At 28.9% G+C, this 23,912-nt stretch overlaps 1 protein-coding gene across 1 annotated transcript; it reads right to left on the bottom strand.

Annotated features, from left to right (window-relative positions):
- Window positions 1-4,443: 4,443 nt before the first annotated feature.
- On the bottom strand, window positions 4,444-9,597 carry LOC132942723 (uncharacterized). The gene is made up of 4 exons (XM_061011349.1): window positions 9,541-9,597; window positions 5,663-5,867; window positions 5,198-5,592; window positions 4,444-5,130 (listed from the first exon to the last, which is right to left on the bottom strand). Exons 1-4 carry the CDS (start codon window positions 9,595-9,597, stop codon window positions 4,750-4,752), a joined length of 1,038 nt encoding a protein of 345 aa, XP_060867332.1. The 3' UTR covers window positions 4,444-4,749.
- Window positions 9,598-23,912: the final 14,315 nt, after the last annotated feature.

Here is a 23,912-nt window from a genome sequence, read left to right as displayed (position 1 = left end):
ATAAATAGACTCATAATATTAATTGTTTTAAGATATTATTAATTTTTTTTTCGAAGCCACAAAAAAAAATTTTCAATTTCCATCGTGAATCTCAAAATTCTTTTTGTGCACCTCTTTAAAATACCTACGAATTTCGGAAAATCTTTCCTTATGGAACCACTGTTCTAAATTTCAAGTTCATGCCATTGATTGCAAATATTATAATATAACGATATAAACATATAATATTCATAATCTATGTCCATACTTAAAATTCGTAGTTTTAAAGATGTAGCGATCAGTGAGTGAGTGGTATTTGGCATTTTTATAGTATACTATAGATTATTCTATTCACGATCAATCGTTTTAAAATTCCAGTAAATATTAGTGGCAACTCTAAAAATAGAAAAGGTACATGTTTTAAAGCTCCACTATATGATAGAAAAACATTTAAAGTAGGTACCTAGATAACAAATAATTATTATAAAAATACACTATAAAAACTTATTTTACTTTCTTGATTTTTAATCAAGTAAGTATGGTAATTGAAATGAAAAAAGTCTGAATTTTGAAAACTTCAAGAATTTGTATTAAATAGAAACATAATAAAGATGTAACTCAGTAATGATGAGTAGGTGGGTAATTTAGCTAGCTTTAATATAAAATATTAATCAGAGAGATTTGATATCACACCCAGGCGGTATAACCACTTGAATCCATAAAAACGTGGGCGTGAACAGTCCCAAAAGTTCAATTTTTTAACTTTTTTCCTAAACTATGATAGCTAGAAAGTTGGTTGATAACTCGTTAAAAAAGGATTATCAAGTAGATACTAAATGTGGAATAAAAAATTTTTTAAAAAATTATTTAATTTTTTACAGATAAAGAAAAGAGTTATTTTTCAATAGATTTTCATTTAGCGAGGTAGATTTCCGAAACTGGAGAAAGGATTTTGTTGTTTGGGGTCTTGTTAGATTCACATTGGCTAGGAGAAGTGCAGTGAAGATTTTCAGAACTTTATCTCCAATCGTTAATTCACTACAAAGCTGTAAAGCTGAAAAACATCAAAAAACACCCAATAAAATTTGTTTTTAATGTTCTGTAGTGAATTAACTATTAAAGATAAAGTTCTGAAAATCTTCACTGCACTTCTCTTAACCAATGTGAATCTAACAAGACCCCAAACAACGAAATCCGTTCTCCAGTTTCGGAGATCTATCTCAATAAATGAAAATGATTTTTTGTGGGGCTTGTTCACACCGTCATTTTTCTGGATTCAAATTGTTATACCGCTTGGGTGTGATATTAGTTAATAAATTTCTAAATATAAAAATCAAGAAAGTTTACATGCCGATCCCTGACTTGGCAAGCGTTTTTTTTTAATTTTCACTTTAAAATTAAACCAATCTTAGCTAAATATTGAGTTTTCTGCTCAAGTTTGATGTCACATAGGTTAGTATACAAAATTTTATTCGTGCAGAATTTGAATTATAATAACAACAGTCTACTAAGCGGACGTTTCAGCCGCATTTGTTGTCTCCGTCTTACACACGTACGGCATGGCAAAAACTCTTTTGCGCGGGAAAGAACAGAGAAGGTTACAGTCATAACCACTGAACTAAATTTAGTTCACTGGTCATAACTTAGAAACGAAATTTTCAGCACGTATAGCGAGAAGAACTTTGGCTGTGCAATATCGTTTTAATTTTTTTCCAAAACCCATTATTATTTGTGTTTCTTAAACTTTAATAACTTTTTTTGAAGTCCCGATAACGAACAAAATAAAAGCGATATTGCCAGTGGCGGTTCTAGCGTATGGACAGGGTGGGCAGCTGCCCATAGCAAAATTTCTGGTGCCCCTTATTGGGGAAGGGGGAGAAAATGAGGAATATTATTCGCTGTTAAAATCTAATTATAAATCTACTGTTGCCCATACGAAAATGTAGTCCTAGAACCGCCCCTGGATATTGCACAGCCAAAGTTCTCCTTTTTAGGTGGTGAAAACGTCGTTTCTTAGTTGTTATGACGGTAGCCTTCTCGTTATTCTTTCCCGCGCAAAACAGTTTTTGCCATGACTTACGTGTGTAAGACGGAGACAACAAATGCGGGCGAAACGTCCTCTTAATTACTCATTATCGTTTCACGTGTTTCGGCTTGATGGCTAATCGACAGATTTCTCTCAATGTCACATTATATCCGAGTTGAAAGTATCTCTAGAATGATGTTTTATCATAATATTATACTTATATTGGTACTGATGATATACGAGTAAAATCATTACAGAACCTGTCCTGCTACTATACAGGTATTTATTTATTATTTTGATATTGGTGGCACGCGTATCGGCATTTTACCAATCTTTTTAACTAGGTATATCGGGCCTTTGGGACTGAATTTTAAGTTTGTCGTTCTGTAATATTATCTCCGTGTATTGCCGTATCGGCTTGAACATCAAAGATTTTATATCAAGGCCTTATATTTTCCTCTCAAATACTGCTAATCTTAGCGCTGTCCCGCTGTAATTGAACTAATAATTAAAATTATTATCAATGTCAAACTATAAACATCAATTAGTGGTAAAAATCATAATAAATCATACAGTAGAACAAGTTTTTTATCTACCAGATTTTTACTGAACTCATTATTTTATTTTAACATGTTAGAAGTCAATCCAAAACATGTCATAAATTCATAACCTTTGAAATTTGAATCAATGAAATTCTACAATAACTTTAGTAGTGCCCACTACCCATGATAAGGACAACGGTTTTCATTATAATGATATAGTAGTGGTATTCAACATTTTTCGAATCGCAACCGCCTATTTTTATTTATTTTTTGCACCCCTTCTAAGAATTTATAATAGAACATAAATATTTTTTTATAGTGTATACTTAGATAAATAACCAACATGTTATCATACTAAACAAATAATTATATTTATATTATTTTTTTAAAACAATACTTTTTATATGAAAAAAGGTGGATAAGTGGATGTCGCTCTGCTGTACAGTAGGTTACAAGTGGGTCACTGTAATGGATAGTGTTAAATTTGAATTCAATGATATAATATCATTGTATAAGAAAAACGATTCTGAGCGAAAACGGTCAGTCAGCCTATGATATTACCAAGTATATTTGATGTTATTATTATTAATAAAGTAATTTATATATAACCTTTTACGTGGAGCCTTGTTTTACATTTTCAATCCTTAGCCATAAAAGTTAAACATTTTATACATTTTTAACTACAAAATAATTAATAAATTATAAATTTGATAAATGTCAAAATTTGAACTTTAAATGCTTATAAAAAAAAAATTGTGCCTGTATTTTTAATATTTTTCAACTGCTATTAGAACGATATATCAGGAGCCTTATATTCAATTTTCACGCTTTTTTACCCAACAAAAAATTTTTTATTGATATTTATAGAAAAAAAAACTAAAAAAATTAAAACTCACAATGTCCGTAAACCGCTCAAAAAGAGTGAAAATATTTTCAAAATTTTATGGTGTATAGAAAATGCTAATATAAACATTCAGTCAAAATGTCATGTCCCTACGGTAATTTGTTTTAGAGTTACACCAAAAACCAAAATCGATTTTCTCAAAAACAGATTTTGCGTAAAAATTCCCGTTTTTCCTTAATTTTTCTTTTGTTTTTCATGTCGCTTTTGAAAACTACTGGGAAATTTTTACTTTTGACCCCCCCCCCCCCCCCCCAAAGTACCAAATAGATTCACTTTCCTATCAGAAAAGTTACTGTTGAAGAAAATTCAAGCACTTTTTCTGTCCTAAAAGGTGATGACAGACACAAAAAAAAAAAAAATAAAAAAAAAACACATCATTGTAAAATCAATACATTCATTGCTTCGCTCAGAATCTAAAAAATTTAGTTAATTATTTTTGGCGTACCCCAGGTTGAAAACCACTAATATAGCAGAATTAATTATTAAATAATTTTATAATCAATGATTATGGTTAAAGAATATTTGATTGAATATTATAGTCTATTCCAAATAAGAATGGAAAAACTGCGCAGCCTTGGAACGGAGGAAAGCTGTAATTAGCCAGTATTTGGCAGCGCACCAACTGCAGCCAAAGAGACTGCATGTCATGCGCGAATGCGACATGGTTTCGTTGTGCGATTTTTCCAATTATTATTTGGAGTATTGAATACAAGTGTCATAAAAGTACTGGAAACTAATGGACAGCACCATACCACCTTGCTTACAGTTCATGGGGATGATACACGGTGAGTGAAAAAACACTCAAGCACATAGTTTTCCTCTCTCAGCTACGTCTTCATCTGCTGGTTTCTCTCTTAAAGCGCTGTGCCACTGTCCATAAGTTGTACAAACTTGCACTTTCGATAAAGAATTTAACTACAATTTTTGATACCAGTCCTATATGAGTGAAAGATTATAATAATAACAAAACAATCAATAATAAATGCATAATGTACCATGATCCAAAATTAAAATTATATTTTATTACTTCTAAAATATTGAAAAAAAAAATAAATATTTAGATTCAAAAAGTAAAATATAAATTATTATAATTATTAATACTACTGTAATTCAAAACTTAATTGTTATCTTATATACTTTCATGGGATTATTTAATATAATTTTTTGCAATGAAATATTACAAAATATTAAATAAGCACACAGATTATAATATGTAAAATGAACATCTCTTATGAGCCTGACATTAATTTTTTCAGCATAATTAAAAGAGGTTAGTTGATGGATTTTTTTTAAATTATTTATTTTTTCTTTGTCATCATTTTCAATAAAGCTTGTCTCATATCGTTGACCATTTTCTCCAATTCTTCAGCTTTGATAGTTAACCTTCTGTTGGTGGCTTCCAATTGACTAGCGCTGCCGTTTAGCTCATTTTCTCTGGCTTTTCGAGTGGCCCTAGACTTTCGAGATGCTTCGTTATTACGGTCCCTCAGTTGTCTATACTTATCGTCGGATGAATGATAATCTTCATTAGGCTTTCTGTGCTTAGGATAGTCATCATCGTCCGTTTGTATTGAAGCTGACGAATTACTACTACGTCGTTTTCGAGACCACTGTAAGGTTGGTGATACAGTTACATCTTTGGGTGTAGGTACTTCAGCCAAATTGTCTGTTTTTTTTTCCTATAAAAAATAACAATTATAAACTAAAACTGAATAAAATTATTTAGTTATGAACATTTAAACTTACATCAAAGACATAAGCTAATAGATTGAAAGCAGATTCTTGTTCAGTCAGCGTTTTTACAACTTCTGGTGTGTTTAAAATGTCACCATAACTAGTTGACTGAACTTGTTGTAACCCAACATCTAATCTGAGGGTTGAGTTTTTTCTCATAGATATGGGTTGTTTAAAAGCTGAATTCTCTAAAGGTATAATTAGTTCTATCTCTGGTTTGGTAATCTTTTGAAATTCGTCATCGATTGTGAAAACATTTTGAGGTGTTGAGAATGGCGCCAACAAAGCAGGCGCGTTCATTTGAAACATGTCTAAATACGGCTCGTCTTCTCTGTACATAGTTATGTCATTAGTGCTGTTACTTGAGTTTATAATCCCGGGTGCTTGTCTATCACATTTATTTTTTCCTATAATAGAACATGCAAATTAAGTTTAACAACTCAGATTACACTTTAATGAATAATAATCAACTATTACCGTTTGCACACATATTTAAAAATTCATCCACTAAGCCCTCCATTTTGGTGGGTGCATCGTACGTTAGTGAACTTGAACTGGTCTCCAAGACCGTTTGATGTGTTGATGGCTGGAGCAATTGAACGTTCACGTTTGGGGTGCCGGTTTTCTCGGCAAGACATGAAGATAACACAGTTTTGGATGCAGTAGAACATGGTGGCTTGGTCTAGATAAAACAATATCATTTAGTGTTACATCAAATATAGGTAAAATCTGTGTTTCAAAAAATAGTACTTACTTTTGAGTTCGCTTTGGTGCTTACAAAAGTAATGGTGCTTTTGATTCACAACAGTAATACCTCCCTTTTACAGGAGACAGTAATTCAGGGCTCACCTACAAAAAAAAACATTACAATTTGATTAGTAATATTAAATAATATAATTTTTAAATTAATAACTAACTATTTTCTTAAGAGGAAGCCATATTATTTTATGAACCCTTAAGCATTGTACAGCAAAATGTACCTATATTATATATATCGTAGGCACTTCACAAAACATATTTTTAAAAAAACTAATATGCCATAGGTTCTACTATTTTAGGTAATTAATAATAACCATAAAATTTGATGATTACTTATGTTGTAGTAGGGTTCAGTTTTCATTATAAAATTGAATAATCTAAAAACCACAAATAAGTTGTACAATTCTCATTGATAGATTTTAGAATGGGTTAATGAACTTTAATATTGACCTTGAGCATATTGGTTCTACAAAATACACATTTTATATGTAGGCGTACACCATGGAGATAATACATTTATAAGTAAGTCTTCTTTAGTATTTAGATTCTGTTAAAATGCCATAATTAATTATTATATTTAGTGGCCAATAGATATTTTGCTGTACCATCACCCCTAAAAATGTTTTCTATAGGGGAGGTCAGATAGGTAGTTTATGACATTTTATAACATGCACGACTATAATTTCCATTGGTCAGCTGATGAATCGATGCGAAGCGTTCTATTCATTTAAAATAAATCTGGATAAAAAAACCAAATGGATTTAGTAAATCAACAATAATATACAATTGCAAGCTTAATGATTGCCGAATAGAGTCTTATATACTCTGGTGAATTTAAGTTATAATATCTATAAGTTAAAGCAAATGATTTTTAGAAGTTTATAGTATCAACAAAAATCAACAGAATTATGCGATAGGTACCTAGTTTTTATATTTTATAATTCTAAAAACTAAAATATACCAATTAGTAAATACTAAATATTCATAAATCTAATATTACATAACCTCATCTACCTACTACGAATAATTATAATTCATATTAATACGGTACTGTAGGTATATAATTTTTAGAATTCTATTTTGGCCTTGAAAATAATTTCAAGGTTATTTAATGTCACTTATAGTATGGTGCCGAGGTGTTCTCAGAGTTTACCTAACTAAACATCCATTGCACCAAAATCTACTTAAAAAATTAAATCAACATTTAATTCATATTTGATTGTTTTATGGTTACTGGTCAGGTTCATACATAGATAATTATGATCTTTATTATCTATGGGTTCATAGTCTCAACAGGTTTGTTAAAAACATGTTTTCACATGTCGATTAAGGCTATAGCTCTGGTAACGAATTAAGATCGAAGATAACAGTCCGAAAACGTTGATTAAGGCAAGCTGGAAGTAGTGACATTAACTCATTACAATATTATAGTCCTCGTATGGGTTATAAAATGTCAAATCTACAAACATGATAATGTAACGACAATAATCTGAACACCTCTGTCCAAGTCGTAATAATATTAATATTAAAATGTCCCTATCCAACAGGCTAGAAAAATCGACACAATTTGTTCGTCGGCAAAAGAAAAAGGGGAAATACTATATGCTTACATAATTACAGTAAAGTAATGTAAACTTACCAGATGTGCATGCAAATTGCGACGCAAATCGGTGAACGTTCGACGCGTAGGTGATTTGCGGTGAATATGTAATTATCCACTGAAGACGAAAACGTACGTCGTCGTGGTACACCACCGGAACCGTAAAATATGTTCTCGAAGACCGCGTTTGCGTTGACGGGCGATTTCTCTCGTTCAAAGTCGGTGTGGAAAGTTGGCGGAGCGGCGTCGACGTCGATGGCGCGGAATAAGGTGACGAGCGGTCGTTCGGCAGAGTACTGTGCAGCACAGATATGGAAGTAGCGGCGAGAGAGCGGGCGCGGGTTCGGGTTCTGGCTTAACGACGACGGCGCGGAGGAATTTCGCGGGAACGCGGCGCCCGTCCAAAGTCGCGGCCCGCCATTGGTCGACGGTCCTCGGTGACGTCATTGGCGGCCAACCGCGGACGCCGACACGGCCGTCTGTCACGTCGCCCCACCGGCGACAATCTCCGGTGGCCGTTCGGGCAACACGTAATAATAATTGCGCACCGCCGCCACCCACCCGCGGCCCCAAGACTGGACCGAAAACTCGAACCGCCGTGCGTGTTCGTCAACGCCTGCCGCCGGCGAGGCGCCCTCCGCCGACGGTTACGTAGGTGCCTATAGACTCGCTCACTGTCAGGTTAACTCGCACGTCGTTTTTACGACAAATATTATTACCCACAATGTAATAGCAACTATTATTCAAACAATACAATATACCTTTTTTTTTTTTTAAAAATTTGGCTTTTATTAGAAGAATTACAATCTATACAAGGTACAATAAGTAAAAGTAATAACAATTAACAGACAAATAACAAGAATAATTACATGAGGAGGGAGTCACACATTTGTAACACCTCTAATATATATAAGTTTTAAACTTAAGTTATCATGTCACGGCACCATTTCCTTTTCAGACGTCTGGTTGGATTACCTGGAAGTGTTAGTGAACCTAATTCATTGATTAGTTGATTAGGAATAGCTTGGAGTTTGGCGTGGATACAATATACCTATAGGGCTTTGTATACGTCACGTTGTGTTTTCGAGAAACGGAAAAGTCGGTTTTTTAGACGTTTCACATCAGCTCCCCCTCGCGAGGTCGGCATAATAAGCGTAATACGTACATCGTGCTGACTATAACAGCTAATAAGCAGTATGTGACCTTTAGACGGAACCTCGTTCGCACGTGAATGAAAATTCCAATCAAGGATTCTCAAGGACACTGCTGTAGTCGGGCATTATAATAATTATTATATAGTTTTAGGTACCTACCCACCGCGGTTCACCACTTATAACGCGACTAGCGACCGCCGCGCCTATTGGCAATTGCAGATATCATATTATTTGCGCATAAAGGACTTTAAGGACTACTTTAATTTATAACGCTACTAGCCGATTACAGGTTATATACAGGTATCTGGTATATTAAAAAGACAAACCAACCAATAGTATGCGTATTTCGCACTGCGGCGAAAAATATTTCGAATCTGTGAGTCTTAGACCATGATATAGGGACGATCGTAAACTCAGCCGGATATTTTTTAGGTAAAAATCTTTGACGTGTAACCTCGGCCCTAATAAAATTATCATCCCGAATACTCCTTATAGCTAACTAATAATTTTCTTATAATATTTTTGACAACCATTTAGCATTATCCCAGCCCCTAAAGAAACGACGAGGAGGCAATTCTCACTATGCTCCAAACATTATTTTATTGTTTTATTTTCGTTTTTATATTATTATTTTGTATTCTTAGTATGAAATTGGTTATATAAACGTATAATAGTGTCAAAAACGTGAGTAAAATATTTCAGTGTAAGTGAATTTGTGTGTATTAATGTAAAATTGTAAGTGTAAAAATATACCTTAGTACAATTGTAGTGAAATAAATAATAATGTAAGTAAAATCTATTTATTTTAAGTTAAAATCAATGTATATGACGTGTTAACTCACCGATATTGCTTTGATTTTATACTTGTTAAGTTTTTTTTTGAATTTTGAAATTGACATGGTTAAAATCGGCCAAAATGACCTTCGCCCATTATCACCATGACCGTTTTCCGCCAAAGGTTATACTCCGATTTCAACCAAAAAATTAATAAATTATTTAGGATATTTTTTGAGAACACCTAATATTATTTATATCCCACGTTGTTATTATTATTATATAATATAAATAATTTAAGAGATATAAGTAATTAAGAATATCTACATTAAAAACATATTCGCGGGCACCTATGACTAGGTTCAAGTTAGTCAAACAAATCTCTGTTTAATATAGTAAATATTGAACATGTTATAAAACATGTTTAAAGTTTGTACTTTTTATGTAATTTTAATTTTTATAATTTAATTTATTATTTGGACAAGAAACTTGTGATATTTATAACAAGCCGAGTTTACAATCGAGCTTTTTTTATCGCCCCGGTGCCGATGCCATTTTGTCCTCACTCTGTGGGAACAACGAAAACGCCTTGTAGAATCAAGCAAATTTCATAATTTTTTTTTTAATTGCTAGAGGGAAATATTCCACAGCCCGCATCGATCTCTGTTTTTCAATATTTTACCCTCAAACTTTATAATGTGTCTAAAAAAATACAAGATAAAAAGAATTTTTTTATAAATTTTTTAATACAATTATTTGAAATAAAATACAAAATCATAGATCGATTCAGGCTGTAGGAAGTCTTCTTCTTTCAGATAAAAAAATAGTCATAAAAATCCGACAATTCTACAAAGCTTGAAAGTTATTCTCGTAAAGTCATTTTTTTCGATATAATACAACCCATCAACCCCCCTCCCCCCCTAAATAGATATCGGGTAGTAGATTAGTGGAAAAGTCTTATAATTGAGGTGGCAACTAAAATATAAAATTTAATTTTCAAATTTTATAGAATTGTGGAAAATTTGAAAAATTAGCACCGGGACCCTTAAGTACCTAAAATTTCCGGGCTGAGTTTACAACAAAGAAGGTAACCGTGGGCCAATTTTACATTTGCCCTAATATACAATATTGTATATTATGATCTTTGGTAGTAGGTACTAGGTAAGTACCTAAGTATCTAACTATATTATTTTCCACCCTGCAGTTCCCATATTCCTATATAGTTCATACTTATACGGCTATACACCTATTTAGTTGTTTTACTGGTTAGGTTCAAACTGATATTCTACATTTCTACCTAAAAGTCTAAGAATAAAAGTTCGGCAAAAATCCAATATTTCTAAAACCCCCCTTGTGTACGCGCTTGTGGTTATAACTAAATAGTTAACAATTAGGTTCTTAAAAGTTTAAAATATGATTCTAATGTGTTCTAAAAAACCTTAAAATATTCTCTTAATAATACTTAAACTGGTAAAATATGCTGAAAATATGTTTATTTTTACTTCAAATAATTTAAAAATCTGTATATCAGTTACAATAGAAACATACTATGGGACATTTATAGTATATATCATGTTAACATTAAACCTTATAAATTTATAATATTTATATTTACCACCCGTTAATTGCACAATGTCATGTTATAATATGCTTAAACTTGAAAGTAATTTTTGTATATTAATCTACCTTTTCTTTGGTGAATTATTTGAATTCAGTCACACTTAAAACAATTAAACAAATTAAACAATTATTAAAATTATTAAACAACTTCTATCATTTTTAAAAATATTTTCAATTCGATAAATGGACAAATAGGACTTTTTATGAACAAATAATACAATATGTATATTCTTAAATATTAAATATAGGCTCAATATTCTTTAATCTCCAAAATATGCATTAATATTATGTAAAATTAATTTTTTTCTACGAATTCTGTACTGGATAAGTCGTCCAGATCTTTTACTGCTATTGAGCTGAATAAAGTCAATAAATATAAATAAAAACCCAAATATCCGCTCTCTAGTTATACTTAAATTATACAATATAAAATAAATATAATACATTTGTACAGTGGTTGAGGGGGATGTCAACATACTATACGATTTATATAAGGTTAATTTACCTAAGATAAATAAAATATTAAATATAATATTATCCCGACTTAACTAACTTATGCCCTACTTGAGTTAAAACTCTTCGACACTTAATTCAAAGTTATTATTAATTAATTAACATAATGTTTGGAGCCTGATGTTGTTTTGACTTTTTTTGCTTTATTCATTGGTTTATGCTACTTAATGCTATTCAACCTCAAGACTTTTCGTAATACCTATCGGTTATCGCGAATTCACGACTGACTCGAATATATGATTTTCCGAACCGTATAACATATTTACGATTCAATTTTTAACACTGATAAAGCTACCCATATATATTTGATATATAAGTATTTACTAAATAAAATCACCTAGAAACTATAATTTTATACAAGGGTTAAATTCGAGTATTCGTGGAAATTAAATTAAATTTTAATTTTTTTACCGGCCTTTTTTTCGTCGGACTTTTGTTGGGGAATTATCAACCATAACATACGGAATTAAAGTATTAAACCAGAAATGTGCAAATTATTTTTAATAAATTGATAAGAGAAACATTTTTTATAAAAATTTGTGTTTTTAAAAGTATTACTAAAAATAATTTAATATTTACTACTGTGTAATTTTTAAATGTTTACTTTTTTTAATTTATTAAAAATAGTTTGCATATTTTTGGTTTAAATGTTGGTTAATGAGACAATTAAATAACTTTAAAATAAAAAAAAAAATACGTAAAAAGGTTGAAAAGTTTTTAAAATACATAAACAAATGCGTGATAGGTTTGGTTTTGATAAAAAAAAAGTTAATTGCCCATAACTTAAAAAATAAAAACGTTAGACCCACTCTTTGAAGAGTATTTTTCATCATTTTTGTATATTTTCATATGACGTCGGCCGATCACTTCGCCCTGGAACACATAGTATATTTGTTATTCCAGCTCATAATGCAAATATGGAGACGTTCAAAGGTTTATGATTTAGCCTTGAACCAAAATTAACTAATCTAACTACAACAAATTAAATTCAAAGTACCTACAATTAATAATTAATTGAAAAATGACAATGTCTTAAATTAATATAACTAATAACAAAAATGTAGTATTATAAAAGTAAAACAAACATCAGATTCTTTGAGTCAGCAGATTTCAATATCTCTCATCACGTACCTATATAGGTATATAGTTATTGTATGTAATTTAACGTAAAAAAAGTATTTGGATTTCTGAGTGTATAATAACCTAGTTTAAAAAATGATAACCCATTGGCCATTATAGCTCGTGATAAAAAACGTTGTATTAAAATTTAAAGCTTAAAAATAATTGGTAACTATATAAATCAAAATTCAAATACCTATATGTAGATATCTGCAATTATGCGATATCTACCTTTTTATATCTACCTACACAACTTAACCCTTATGGCTATATATATAGTATGTATAGAATATATAGGTAGGCGTAGGTATATCATATTATAATTTAGTATAGGTATCAATTATTGAATTATATTATATACGTTTACACAATTATATGTGTTGCGGCGTACCAATGCAGTATTTAGTTTTTGACTGTACCTAGTCTCAATAAATTAATCCAACATATAGGTATATAATATGTTAGGTAAGTATATAATATTATACCGAATAAAATTATTAAATATTTATAATCGTGATTTAATGTTTTATATTATTCATATTTATATGTATGACGTAGGTATTCTTACCTATACCCGTTTTTTATCTCTAAGTGAATATTAACATTTGTAATTTTGATATGTCTTGGAATTATTTTACTTAGCCACACAGGCACTGAATGTTGATGATAAAAATAATAGCTACATAATTATAACTTAAAGATAGTTTTAAGAATAATTATGAGTGTGGACTATTATATTATATTGACACAATGACTCTTAAAATACTCTCATCATATGTATACATATGATAATATAGTAGCCACCATTAAGTACGATATTATCTACGTATAAAGTATAAAATTATATTTTTGCAAACAAGAATGATGGTTTACAATTTTTTTGTATAGTATTATTATTTTGTATTTTTTTATAATTTTTAATCTTTTAATAAATTGACAAAGGAAGTCATTTAAATAAAAATAATAAAATCTAAAAACACTTAGGTACTTAAAAATAGTAAAATTAAATTATTTTCAAAAATCAAGCTATAAAATATTTAAATATAGCCTTAGGTGTATTAATATTAATCATTGAATTTACATACTAATATGTTCTTTTTGTATAAATATCTACATCAAATTGTTGAAGAAACTGACATGGAAATAGGTAGAAAATTATCAATGCTCAAGTTTTTATCTTAATAATCATCTTACTATAATATTATAATTATATATTCATGTACTGGTGTAGTGTGGACCTCAACACTCAACAGTTTTTAAATATTTGATAATTCTTTAATATAAACTAATTGTCTATCTACTTATATGTATTTGTCAAAAATTGTCCATTTGGTAATGTCTTTCACTATATGTTATTATATACCTATAACCAATTTACGTAGGTATAGGTATTTCAAAAACTATGTTTAATTTATGTGTATAACTGTATATTATAGTGTATAGGTATAAGCGTACAGCTATATTATAGGTATCTACAAATACCTACATAAATTATAGGCATTAGCACAGAGCACTGTTAGGTATATCTATATATAATATAGAATTTTTCGTATTTTTTATTTTATTATTCGTGTACATTGCAGACCAATACGAGCAATAGTTATAAATTCGTTTCGTATGACATAGAATCATATACCTACATTAAATTTAGCATATTTTGGCATATTTAGCCAATTTGGCAAACGTATTTTACGAATTTAAATTATATATTTTACCTATATATTATATATATTATATATATATTTGTATAGAACATAATATGAAATAGGTACTAAAAATTAAAATACTTTGAAATTATGTTTAACCAACACATACACAATCAGGTGCGCTCGAATTCATATAGGTACTATATACATATATAGGGTTCAAAGCATTCTAACTCCCATTCTTTTCTTTAATAATGAATTTATTAAAATTCTGATTTTTGGAATTTTTGATATACACTAAGACCATATTTTTAAATTCTTTAGATTTGTAGTAGGCACCTACTTAAAAAGTGTTTTTGGCGATACAAACTTTGTAATGATTAATGTTTCTTAAAATGAGAACCCACTATTTTTCTAAAAGTAATTATTGGAACATTATTTTGAAAATTTGTATTTACCTAATTTAAAATTCAGACAAGATATTACTCAGTTTTTAAAACTTAAAACTAAGGATGATGGTCCTTAAAATCGGTTTTATAAAAATATAAAATATATTATGTAATATTGGATCTAGTATTTCTGTATTAGTTATTTTTACAAATTATAAAATAGTGTTGATAAATTAATATTAATTATTACAATTTATTTTCAAATCATTTAAAGCCCTTGTATCTTACAAACCATTATCATGGACGTATTATACAAAGTACAAACTCAGATTTACTCAAAAACTTCTCGTTTAAATTTTAAATACTTTTACCCAGAAAAATTATCTGATAAATAATTTACAATAGAAAAGGGGACTTTCGTTAGGAAAAAACGGAAGTTTGTATCTTCACAGAATTTCCTCAAGATTTATGCGTCTAGAAAAAAATAATGTCTAGAATTTGAAAATAATATGGTTTATAAGATTAAATATAATATGTAAAAATATAAGAATTCTGATTATTAATAAATTCAATATTAAAGAGAAAATAATTAAGGCGATAAGCATGCATACTCTGTGAATCACCCTGTGTAATATTCAACATATAATTATGACAAGCCTGTGAAATTTTTATTTCTGAGGCACTTTATCTTAAGGCTTTAGGTATAGATGTAATATTGGTTATATCGAGGTCTTACAATTAAACAATAAATTCTCGAGATTACAACCCACAAGCAATATTTTTTGGGGAATGTGGGTACCTATTTACTTAACAGGTTCACAGTCATTTTGTAGTGAAACATATTTTATAATTACAGACTACAGTTATATTACTATAATAGGTACCTATTTACGATATACTAGCTATATTTTAAATACGACTTAGGTTTCGGGTATTGGGATGATTTAAAACATGCAGGTAATAAACATATTTATATTTGTATGTAAGTATAATAATTAATAATGCAAAAATTGTTTTGGTCGTGAAAAAAATGTAATTTAAGTAGTTGTTAGTCGTGACCAGTGAGGTCATAAAATGTTCAAGGCTATTGTGCCAGTGTATACAGGGTGATTCATCAAGCATGCTCACACTCCTTCTATCCTTTAATATAAACCTTTCACGCTGTTCCGCGTAGAAATAAAACTTAGCGCTGTAAAGTTGTGATAACATATTATATTATGCTAAGTAAACTGAGTATGGAAATATAAGGTACCTACTCAATAATAAATACTTTAATATACTATTTACTTGGCAAGAGTAGTTAAATAGTTGTGAGGTTAACATACCTAACATAATATTATTATTAAATATTTAATTATTAGTTTAAAAATATGAGAAGCTATAGATAGCAGGTACTTACAACTTAATACTAATACTTTTGGTTTTATTATATTATCACAACTTTAAAGTGCTAAAAGTTTTTTGTTATACACCGAACAACGTTAGGGTTTTTGTTGTGACTTTATTTCTCGTTTCCAAATATATATATCACATCAATAAATCACGTGTATCGATGTATGTATAGTTATATTATAGTTATTACTTTTAACAGACCAGCTCTCGAGTATAGAACACGGCTATATAGTCGACTATTATCTATTATATATAGCCGTGGCCTAGACTCGAAGTATCGACTCTCGAGTAAATGACGCCGCCGCGCGGCCAAAGTTTGCACTCGCATCCCCACTATACGCCATACGGAATCATACTATTGGAATGTCGGTGTATACTAAATCCTGAGGGACAAGGTATAATGTCCAATACATCAAACCCTATAAAATAATCTACAAAATTGTATTAATGTAACGCATTTATGTAGATATACAATACAAAGAAATTAAGACTATAGGTATTTTATTTTCTGTTGAAAATAAATTAGGTATAAGTAAAATCAATGGTAAATCAATTAGTTTAACTCTATATTTAACCTATTATATCTAATATAACTTGATACATTATAAATTATAATAAATAATAATCATATGTTGCCAAAATCAAATCACATAGGTACCTCCTCTACGACCTATCTACCGGCTACCTGCTACCTAAATATTATTATATTATTTCATATAATATAGCTGACTGTTATCACCGTAGGCATGTCACAGAAAAAAAAGATACTTACAAAAAATAGAACACGTAGGTAATTATAGCTAATACAGAATTTTAATGAAAGTAATTCAGTTTTATTAAAATAATTTATTCTCTATAGCCTATATATATTACCATTTATTGTTATCGCAGCTACGTTTCTCAACAACATACATTTTAACATTTTCTTGTTTGGTTTTTTCAATGTTCGTTGTTGCATGAACACGACTTACACGTCTTCTAATTTTGGGTGAAGCAGTGCTTGCTAGAAGGTAAACTACTTGTATGTAGTCACGGTGGCTTGTGATACATAGGGTCCAATTGTTGTTCAGGCAACACCTTCAATATGGGTGGGCGGGTATCGATAGAAGAAAAACAGGGCATTTTGTAGGTATAGCAATATTATGAGGGGTATAGGTCACCTAAAATTATTTGAGCTGAAGCAATACCAATTTTTTGTATGATACGCGTCACTGTATGTAGTTGTTAGCCTAAGACATCCCGTTATGATCCTGCATGTAGATATAGGTATACCTAAAACATCAGTGTTACACTGTTACGGTCTTACGGATATAAGTTGGCTGCTAAGGTTCATCTAAATGTGAATAGACTTACTAACTTTGAAAGTAATGAAAGCGGGTATGTGTGTGTCGCTCTGCTGTACAGTAGGTTATAAGTGGGCCACTGTAATGGATGTGGTCATATTTGAATTCAATGATATCATAACAATATCATTGTGCCTATACTAAAAACGATTCTGAGTGGAAACTGGAAACGGTTTGTCAGCCTAGGATATTTAAATAATATTTATATTGCTATTACTATAACGATAAGTTGAATTAATATTATTTGAATATTATCGTATGAATATATTTGTATATAATAATACAAGTACATTAGTTATAGAATGTCAAGTTCCCACGAATAATATTTTTAAATTACAACAAAATAACTAAAATCGTTATCCTTGAACATAAAATAACTATAAAAATAAATCTGTGTTTTTATATCTTTTAGATCTTTTGGTTATAGAATAACATACTTACATGGAACCTTGTTTTAAATTTTCAGTTTTGAATCCTTAGCTATAAAAGTTGAACATTTTATAATTTTTTAAATTTTCAATTTGATAAATGTTGTCAAAAATTAAACTTTAAATAATTATTTGAAAAACATGCCGCTGATTTTTTTAATATTTTCCAACTGCTATTGTAACAGTATATCAGGTGCTTTGTATTACACTTTAACGCAATTCAAATAAACTGAAAAATTTTAATTTAAAATTTTCCGTTATAGCTCAAAATGAGTCAAAATATGTTGAACATTTTATAAAGTACAGGAATTGATAAAATAAACATATGGTGTAAATTTCAATCATCTACAGTTATACGTTTTTGATTTACAACAAAATAAGAAAATTATTACATGAGAAATCCAATTAATATCCAATGTTGTAAACACTTGAATTAACAAACGCTCATAAAAATTTAATTTGACTTTCCGTGGACATTTTTTTTTTTTGATAAATGTAGACAAACTTATGAGGATTCCTGAATAAATTAGATTTTCAAATTTTAGATTTAAAAAGATAAAGTTTTATGGTTTTCTACCAAAATCACGAAAAAAACAAATTAGGTAAGTACCTATTAGAGTTAAAATAGGAATTTTTTCGCAAAATCAGTTTTGAATCAAATTTATTTTTATTTTTTTGCTGCAGTTCAAAAATGAATAACTGTACACTTAATTTTTTTACCAAATTATTTATCCAAAATTTTACCATATTATAATTTTCTATTCTTGATGATTTATAGTCATTGTTATTTGTTAGGTTTCGCCATTGTTATGTTGTATAGCCTTGTAGGTAGCTGTTAACTATTCTCGTTAAAATCGTATCTCGAATGTAATGAGTCCCACATCAGGGAAGATTTTAAAAATGTCTAGTCTCTTTAATTAGTTTAATTACCAACAAGATTTTGAAATCCCAAATTTTGAAATGTAAAACAAATTTATTGAGTGATGCTGACTGTAAGTCTATATCATTGCTGCCGAGTGTTATCACACATCAACTCGTCCCTGGGCCCCTGCCATTCTTAAATTTTGGTTACCATAATTTTTTTTTATACTTGAGATTAAATGTATTTCAGCCCTATACCCATTGAATAACTTAAATTGTGCTTAAGCTGAATGGATGGATTACAACTTAAATGATAATAAATATAATATGCATAGGTAGGTAAGATTAAGAGTGTCGAACTAATTTTTGCTAAAAATTACCTACATCGCATAATATATTACTATACGTTATTAAATATTATACAGTGAGTTCCGTTTAATGAGATCACTGCTTTATATAGAATCAACGTTAATTGGAATCAAAAAAGATAAACTCAAACCAAATCGTATGCTACGAACATTAAATTGACCTTTAATTAGAATCAATACCTATATAATATGGGAGACCAGGGTACAGCGGATGGCTGAGCAAAATGAATAATGTTAATAACTTTTTCAATATTGGTGATTAAATAATAATGAGCATATAAAGTTGGCAGCAATGTGTATTGTCATAATGATTTATTATAATTCACTAGTTTACATTCGCCATAAAAACGTTTATACGAAAATAGTTAAATTTCTTAAAAAAAATACATGAAAAGAATTTAAGGTAACTTTTTTATACTAAGTTTATATGATTATTGAACACAAGTTCCTAAATCACGTACCTATACTTAAAAAAAAAAGTTTATTTAAGAAAAAATCAATCCGAGCAAAGTGGAAATATCACCTTTTTAGAAAATATTTTATTTTTATTTGATGACAAATATCTGAAAATGTCATATTTCGTTTATATTATAATATGAAAAGATAATTTCATGTTTTTTTTTTATGATTATGAAGAATTAAATATAATATTTAAAAATGTTGTTTTTTTATTGTGAGTTAATTTATTAATATGTGTTTGCATTCATATTATTCAATTATTAAATGGATTAACATAAATTATTTATTTATCTCATTGTTTACCACTTTGCCCACCATATGTTTTCACTTTGCCCTAGTGCCCCTACTATCCGGGCATAGTGAATAAAATTCCACTTTTAACATTTTTTCATTTTTTTATTAATTTAGTGCTTAATAATTTTTTTGAAGGAATAAATAATGAATTTTTGAAGTCAATTTATGATTATATTAAAAAACAGTTCTTAAAATATTAGTTTGGACACCATTTTTTGACACATAAAGTTAACCTATGCGCTTTGTCCTAGTCTCCGCTACTAGATAATTGAATCACTTTTATAAAAAAATTGATCGATTTTCAAGCTGATAAAAATAAAATAAAATTCATAAGCAAATTGATGTAAATAGAGAAAACAATTTGCCTCTTTCCTAAAAACAGAAACCGAAAATTATGTAATAATATATGTTTTAATTTCAGGTTATTATGAAAATCAAATTACAAGTCACTCAAGTCAAATCTAAAATAAAACTGATGGTTTCTTTGCCTTATTTTAAATGTACCTATTTTTATGGTTTTTTTTTTTATTAGAAGTTTACATAAAAATATATAAGTAGGTATAGAACCATAAAAAAAAAAGTTTTGTGGAATAAAAAAGTTCATAGAATCAAAATTACCTGCACCAGTTTGATCAAATTAGCGAAACTCATTGCAGTAGTATCATACGTATAGGCATATGTTATTGTTACCTAATTAATTGTTTTAAATTTAATTGTGTATAAAAGATAATAATATACCCACGTAATCAGTGGTGTAGCCAGGATTTTAAAAGGCTATAGAACGATTAAGAACGTTATACCTTTTTGGCCAAACGATTGAGAACACTTAAAATATTAACAAAAACCCAAAAAAGAATACGATTGAGAACGAATTTATTCGTTCAACGTTGCCTTATATTTTATTTGGCTATTGAAAGATTCAGTAATATAAACTATACCTAAAATAAATATTCTTGAAAAAAAGTCATAAATTAATAGTTATAACCTTATAAACATATAAATCATTTAATAATATGTAATATATAATATGAAAAAAACACGTAATATAATATATAGAACTTATAAAAAAATATATAATAATATACAGAATGATTTTTTAAACATGCTCACCTCCATTTATTTTGATTTTTATAATTTATAAGTATACCTGAAGACCATATTTTAAAATTCCTGATCATTTTGTACTACGCTCGAGGAGTGTCTTGTGGTGATACAAACTTTAATTTTTCAAATGAAAATCCTCTTATTTAGGGGATGTATCTATATCGAAATTCTAACAAGTAGTTTCTGAGTTCATAAAATGCTCATACCAAGGATAATAATCATTAAATATGGTGCTCAAACTATTGTTCGATTAAATTTGGCAACGTTGGAAAATAAATTAAATATCGAGCGTTCTCAATGGTGTTACCAAAATAACGTTCTCAATCGTACCGTTTTAAAATGGGGGAGGGGGCCATAGCCAAAACTCTATATTTAAAAAAAATACTCAACAATCAACAATAATAATTTATTTTTATGTTTTTTCAATGTTTTGATACGACCAATGGAGGGGACATGGCCCACTAACCCCCCTCCCCCCATGGCTAAGCCACTGTAAGTTATACCGAAACGGTGACAAGTTTCAAGCAGCATAATAAATTTAAACATAATAATATAGATATTTATACGTATATATTTTGTTAACATTGTTCACTTTTTCAGTCAGACAAATAATTAGTATAACAGTAATATTCTGCAGTATTACACAGAAAATAAGATAGGTATACATAATATAATATAACATATTAACATAATCTAATCGCGTTTTAATTTGTGTAAATAAAACCATTTGATACATTTTGTACATTTCTCGGATGGCATTTTTTATTTATTTCAATTATATGTATATTGTATACCATATTTGTACAATCAGAAATCACGAGATAAATATGAAAAATGATGTAAAACGGTAAAAACATAACGTTAACATAATAGGTCTATATAAAAAATATTAGATATTAGATATAAAGATAAGGTTTATCTTGAAATTAAATAGATTAAACATTCCTGCGCACAAAACATTATATATATAAGCATGATATTATGCCTAGTAAATATTAATAAATAATATGCGTATATAGGTACCTACTAAATCACATTTTAAACTATTATAGTTTTTATGTTGTTATGAAACCATTAAATTATATTATTATTTTATATAAACGAACACACGCAATTAATAAAAATAGCTGATTATTATTACTGTAACTCTGAGAAATGATTTAAAACAATTTAAGTGAGCAACAATTTACAATATGAGTAAACACATTATGGGTTGAATTAAATATGGCTACTCGGCCAAACGGTTATTTTACTTATTACTTATTCCTATTATGGATTACGAAATAAAAAAATAAAACTGCTGGTGTTAGTTAAATGTTAATGTCTTCTGCTGCTTTTTAATTAGTTTTCCTCATTATTAAAAAAAGTTTTAGTACTTTCTAACTTATGCTTGAAGTAGGTACCTATACTAGTTTAAATGATATTCTACCTGAAACTATCCTAAAAGTTAAAAACTTAATTATTTTTACTGTTTCAAAAAATTTCGTTATACAGAGTGATTCACCAAGTAAAATCACCCCCTTTTTTTCTTCAGTAATGCAGTTTTTCAAAATCTGATTTTCGGAATTTTTAAATATCTATAAGACAAGATTTTTGTGTACTACTTAAGGATAAGTGTCGTGCGGAGATACAAACTTCTGTTTTTCAATTGAGAACACCCTTTTTCAACTGTAAATTATCCGTAGGATGATTTTTCTGAAATTGTTGACGTATCAGACGTATCAAAACTCGTGCGGGTAGTTTTTGAGTTATTCAACTTTATGTTCCAAGGATAAAAGGTCCATGTTATTATGTTAATCGGTTTATAAGATATTATAGCTATGGTGATTTGAAAATTGTAGTCGTTAATATTAATTTATCAATATTCATAATTTGTAAAAATAGCTCAAGTAGGTATAGTAAATACTAGACCCAGTTGTACGTCTATTTTATACTTGTGTACTGTGTTTAAGAACCATTTTTAAGGACTATTATCCTCAATACAAACATTGTAATAACTAAGAAAGTACTCATTCGAATTTTTAATTAGGTACATCAAAATTTTCAAAAAAATGTTCCACTAAATAATTTACAACAAAAAGGGGGCTTCTCATTTGAAAAAAAAAACAGAAGTTTGTATCACCACAGGACACAACTTAAGTAGTACCTACAAACAAATTCAATAATTTGAAAATATGGTTTACGAATCTATGAGTATATTTAAAAATTCCAAAAATAATAATTTGAATAAATTTCATTTAGGAGAAAATAAGGGTGATCATGATGCTTGGTGAATCATCGTGTATAAACAAAAAACATTGTAAAACCATTAGGTATAGTCGTAGGTATAAGGTATTAGGTATATCGTACATACTCTACTCAAAATGTAAAACTATTTAAAAGTTAAAACTATTTAATAATCATACCTGATAGCTGTGTATGTCTGCAGAATGCAGATAAATGTATCACATTATTATCTAACACATTTTCTCGTTATTATTTTAAAATTAATATAGTAGAAAACATATTATTTCACTTAAAATTGTCGAACATTATTTGTGTTGATTTCCACATGGACATCTTATAATAATTTATAATAGTTAAAAATTATTTTTTTTTTATGACAAAATATGATAATGCAACAATTCGTTATAATAATGATTAGTATATTGGTATTTGGTAGTGTATATTATTAATTGTTTCACCGTCTTCAAAAAATGTACGATATTATATTGTATTATAATCTAAAATTTTATGAACCTACTCCAAAGTAAAGATCTAAGAATACCTACGATTTTTAGATTGTATTTATGTTGTTATTATAATATGTAAAATGTGCATGTATTTTTGGCAGACCAACCGGTCATCTGTGGAATGTTTTCGCTTAATTAACTAATTAAAAATATTTAAGTACACTATATATGA

Source organism: Metopolophium dirhodum, chromosome 4 (genome assembly GCF_019925205.1).
Source record: "Metopolophium dirhodum isolate CAU chromosome 4, ASM1992520v1, whole genome shotgun sequence".
In the NCBI taxonomy this organism is placed as follows: domain Eukaryota; kingdom Metazoa; phylum Arthropoda; class Insecta; order Hemiptera; family Aphididae; genus Metopolophium; species Metopolophium dirhodum.
The sequence above is the reverse complement of the archived record's forward strand: the minus strand, read 5'-3'. Positions and strand labels throughout refer to the sequence as shown.

Excerpts from the sequence above, each read along its gene's own strand:
- LOC132942723 (XM_061011349.1), bottom strand. The coding sequence starts at position 9,597 with ATGTCAATTTCAAAATTCAAAAAAAAACTTAACAAGTATAAAATCAAA. Across the intron at positions 5,868-9,540 it reads ATAAAATCAAAGCAATATCG|ACCAAGCCACCATGTTCTAC; the intron begins GTGAGTTAACAC and ends TGTTTTATCTAG. Across the intron at positions 5,593-5,662 it reads TTTAAATATGTGTGCAAACG|GAAAAAATAAATGTGATAGA; the intron begins GTAATAGTTGAT and ends GTTCTATTATAG.